Source organism: Engraulis encrasicolus, chromosome 5 (genome assembly GCF_034702125.1).
Source record: "Engraulis encrasicolus isolate BLACKSEA-1 chromosome 5, IST_EnEncr_1.0, whole genome shotgun sequence".
Classification (NCBI taxonomy): domain Eukaryota; kingdom Metazoa; phylum Chordata; class Actinopteri; order Clupeiformes; family Engraulidae; genus Engraulis; species Engraulis encrasicolus.
Window position 1 is genome coordinate 22,851,105 of NC_085861.1, and position 5,000 is coordinate 22,856,104.

Sequence of the window (5,000 nt, forward strand, 5' to 3'; positions counted from 1 at the left end):
ATGCCTCAAATAATCCCTTGAAATAGTACCTCTGAGTCCCAACTCCTCACGGACACTTCCTTATGTTTCTTAACAGGATAAATATGAGATTCGTTAAACATTTTAATAAGTATTTCTTAATTAATCCACATTCAGAATGAAATATTAAAACCCCAAAAGGACTCCTTTCTCCAGCAGAGCAGCCAGGTCACCACTTTGTTCCCCTCCGCAGTGTAAAAGAGGAAACTAACTGGGATGTTTCAGCACGGCCAGCCTCGCTGATTGATGTAAAGCCGGGTTGAGAATAACATCAAATATAATGGATCACAACTTCACTGAGTCGCGGTCTGGACTAGAATCAAATTCCACCAATTAAAGCGTTTAGTCATCAAATATGCAGATTAAATGGTTAAAATGGATGCACTTCAAAGCCTTTTGTTCGGGGCCAATTTGAGTCCAGAACAGTCGTCCGGGTTTGGTTTGTGTTTGGAATGTCATGGGAATTTCTCCCCCTTTTTTCCGCCTCGGTGGCGCCTTGCTTCCATTAAAATAGGCACAGGCCCTGTGCGGTCACATTTGTACTGAGAATTAGCTTAATGATTAATTCGCCGTAGTGGCAGAGCTGGCGCTTTCCAGGAAAAAGTAGGCCGTGTCCTCATATTAAAGCGCGATAAAAAACATTCTTAAGGATGGGTACTTAAGGAGACGCACCTCTAAGCAAAGAACAGATGAAGACGAAAAAGCAAGAAGCAAGAGCATTTTGGAAACCAGAAACAGACAGGAAGGGGTTTGTTCAAAAAAAGATATCAAGGAGAGGAAAAAGGAAGCGCAGCCTACCAAGTTTCCCCCATCGGAAGTGGTTTCGATCTTGCCTTCGAAGGGTCCCCACGTGGTGCCCACAGGTAGCTGCTGACGGGTGTGAACGCGCCGCTCTCCCTCTTTGTGGAAGACGTCCAGCTCTCCTGCAACACAACCAGGGATGGAAGACAGTCAGCTTTTTCTTTCTTTCTCTCTTTCTTTTTTTTTTGCTTAGTAAAGATTCTCCTTTTTGCTTCAACATCATCCAACATCATCCAGTACACACTCATGCACACGCTGCACGCACAAACGCACATGCACACGTGCACGCACGCAGGCACGCAGGCACGCACACGCACACACACACGCACACACACACACACACACGCACACGCACACGCACACGCACACACACACACACACACACACACACACACACACACACACACAACCCTGAGGCCTTTTTCCCTCTTTCCGCAGCTCAATGCAGGGGGATCGTCAGCCAAGAGTTTTAGGGGTTCACTTTCTTAAAGATTTTGGCAAGCGATGTTCAAAAGTTTTTTTTCCCCCTCCCCACTCCTCTTTTTCTCCTCCTCAAGTGTGCTTAACTGACTTTTTTTTAGTATCTTGCTAAGCACCTACTGAGTAGTGAGAGGCAGAAAATCTCATGAAGATCGATCACATGGCGATCATCACAACTAGCTGCCGTGTAAACGCATCTGAAAGGTGTTCCTCTCTCTCTCTCTCTCTCTCTCTCTCTCTCTCTCTCTCTCTCTCTCTCTCTCTCTCTCTCTCTCGGTGGCACTGATAAATCTCTGTGAGATGTTACAGGCTTAGCGGGCTGGCAGGGGCCGGGGCTATTTCTGTTGTTCCAGGAAGACGAGAGGGGCCCTTTTGCTAGTGCTGCGCCGAACTCACAGTTAATTAACTGTGTCACAGGACAGCTCTGCCAGTGCAGCCAGATCCACACCATGCCTCTCTCTCTCTCTCTCTCTCTCTATCTCTCTCTCTCTCTCTCTCTCTCTCTCTCTCTCTCTCTCTCTCTCTCTCTCTCTCTCTCTCTGTCTCCCTCCCTCCTCTCCACTTATCGTATCTGTTAGATTTAGTGTACTTTTTGGTGGGGGGTTGGGGTGCAGGGGCGATTAATCAAATAGTTATGATAATAGACCCCGCTGGTCACGGCAGGGCCCATTTTCTCTGAGGCAGAGTCAGGAGAAAGTGTGGGTGGGGGTACTTTGGAAGGGCCAAGTGTGTGTGCGTGGGTGTGTGTGGTTTGCTAATGCGTGCAAGTGAGCAAGTGTGTGTGTATGTGTGTGTGTGCGTGCACGTGTATGCGCATGCGTGCAAGTGAGTGTGTGTGTGTGTGTGTGTGTGCGTGTGTGTGTGTGTGTGTGTGTGCGTGTGCGTGTGCGTGTGCGAATGTGTCGCTGGGGGTTGTGGCGGAGGGATCTCAAACGAACATTTCCGGCCGATCACCTTGACAACGCCAAGTGGGCAGGATCTTGCAAGAAAAACTATGCCTGGCTAAGATTTTAGCCCTCCAAACCGTCAAGCCAGCAAGCTATCAGTTTTATCTTCGTACCTCAACCAACCCAAACTTGGTAACAGAGAAATGCAATGATGATAGTGTCAAAATCTCTCTTGATACGATATGATATGTATGATATCAATATTTTGGAGAGAAATATGGGGCCCCAAGTCCTTTCTTAGCCTAGGGCCCCCAAATTTACCTGACCCCCACCCCACTCTATCCACCTCGTCTCCTCCCTGAGCCTGGGTACTCTGGCTGTGGCTGTGGCCAGGGAAGCTGACAGAGAGGCACAATGGGGTCAGTTGTCCCGGGCCCAGGGAGAGAATGGGCCCCAGAAATGGGTCCCCATTACATTATATGTATTAGGTGGGGGGCCCTTTCAGAAGACTTTGTCCCGGGTCCTGGAAAACCTGTCAGTGGCCCTGGCTGTGGCACTCATCATAACATATCACCCCTCTCTTTATGGGCTGCAGTTCACAGAGGAGAGGGCCTGTGCTTCATCATCCCTCTGCTGCCTTTTGGAGGCCGCGATGACACGCAGGGGTTGCAGTGCACACGGCACATGTAGCTCACACTTACACTTACGCACTTACTCTCCCTCTCTCTCTCCCTCCCTCTCTGTCTCTCACGTCACACACGCGCACGCGCACGCACACACACACACACACACACAGAGTTTCAACAACACACACGCATTTGTGGGTGATCAAACAATGGAGGCAGATGAGGTGGACTGCAAGTAATTTCCCATGACCCTCAGCAGAGGTGCTTTAGGGGTGGCTGTTGATGTTGTTGTTATTGTTGTTGCTCTTGAACCGCTCTGAATTCTTTGTCCATTCTAAGCCGAGCGAGAGAGAGAGAGAGAGTGAGAGAGAGAGGCGGTGAGTGTGTTTTGTGTTTGTGAGGGAGAGAGAGACAGGGACAGACAGAGACAGTAAGAGAAAGAGAGGGATAGAGGTAGAGTGCAAGCCACGGAGTAGAGGAGGAGGAGGGTGGGGGGTGAGTGAACTTTATATTGCATCTAAGGCATAATGACCTATTCAGCCGTGCTCTTTTCGGTAAATATCAGCTGTGTATCTGTTACACGGCATCGTGTCGGCCCGCTGGTATGGAAATCCCTCTCATGTGCTCTCGCTCATGCATAAACAACATAAGGTGACTCGGTTACATTGTCGAAGCGTAAATACCACAGGCACCTTTGTGATCGCACCGCACGAACACAACCGCGCAAGCCAGATCAGCAGCTCGCAGTGTTTTTTTTTTCTCCCTCTTCTTTTTTCTCCCCCACTTTCGGCCTCCCAGATGGCATAGCAATCTTTGTTTTATTTTTTTCTTTCTTTATTTCTGATCTGTAGCACTTAACGAAGTATGAAAACGACTGAGAGGAAAACCCACGATAAAATCTAATTTCATAAATGTGTTACGGCTGTGTTGAAGATAAAAAGCAAATACAAAAGGCAATAATTGAGTGATGTTACGGGCTGATTTTCCATGAAAGCAAGCAGAGAGGCTCCGCAATTGAACTCTTCATTTCACACTTAACCTCGTAATTATCAGATTTATCTTCATTCGCAAATACTTAGATTTATCTCCCGCTGCAAAGCGTGTAAACGTATCCCGGCAATGAAAAAACAAATGCAGTTTAAGCGCATGATTTTTTCCCCCGCATCTTTTTTATCAGCAACTCTGCAGAGATTTAATCAAGTCTATGATCTGTTTTTCCCTGTTAACATCTCCCCTGTGTGAACAACAGAACACCCTTGGTTTTTCTAAGAAATATATTCCGGGGCAGTTACAAGGAATTACGCTTTTTTTTTTTTTACTGAGGCACAGTAGGCCTACTCCTCAAACTCTCAACCTCCCCACCCCACCCCCCTTCAATACAAAAACGAATTTATCACATTCCTGCTTCCACATCCTTAAGTTTTGGATCAATGGATTAAAACGCACAGCCAGTCACTTTTATCCAAAGTACACAGGTGTAGCTATGTACACCCTCACTCTGTCATTACAGCAATGACCTCCTTCGCTAATGTTGAATTTTTTTAAGTGATGATCCGTAAATTGCCAACAATCAGTACAATATTTACAGGGTGATTTATTTTTTCTAAATGCCAAGTGACACATATGAATGACTGTTGAATGACAGCTAACGTATCTTTGAATTCTTCATTTGTTAAAGTGCTGAGCAGTCAGTGGTGTAGTCTACGTAGAACGCGGGTATACGGAGTAGACCCACTTCTAAATTTTAGGGATTTCAGTATACCCACTTAAAATTGATTGATCCATTGTTTTGAATAGCACAAATATATACAGTATACCTACTTCAGAAAAAAAATGCTCAAATATACAGTATACCCACCATAAAAAAGTAGACTACACCACTGTGAGCAGTGGTGATTGCAGTACAGGCCAGGGGGGCTCAACGTTGACCTAGAACTCTACAGTAATGACCAGACGAGAGAGAGAGAGAGTCCACTTTACCTCCTCAGAATAGCGCTCTTCTTTTAGGGAAGACTTCTAGCTGATTTTCGTGAGATTCAACTTCCGAGAAGTTCACAGTAATTGTTCTGTGGGTGTCTTGGTGCTCTCTCTCTCTCTCTCTCTCTCTCTCTCTCTCTCTCTCCCGCTCTGTCTGAATTTTTTGTACATTGGGTCGGGGATGTGTGGGGATGGGGTGAGGGTGAAATAA

General features: G+C 46.5%; 1 protein-coding gene across 1 annotated transcript in view; it reads right to left on the minus strand.

Moving 5' to 3' along the window:
• zfpm2a (zinc finger protein, FOG family member 2a) overlaps positions 1-5,000 on the minus strand; it is a 225,809-nt gene that overhangs the window by 115,802 nt on the left and 105,007 nt on the right. Inside the window, exon 4 of the mRNA XM_063198952.1 lies at positions 817-941. Coding sequence (XP_063055022.1) covers positions 817-941 — 125 coding nt within the window. The remainder of the gene's footprint in view (positions 1-816; positions 942-5,000) is intronic.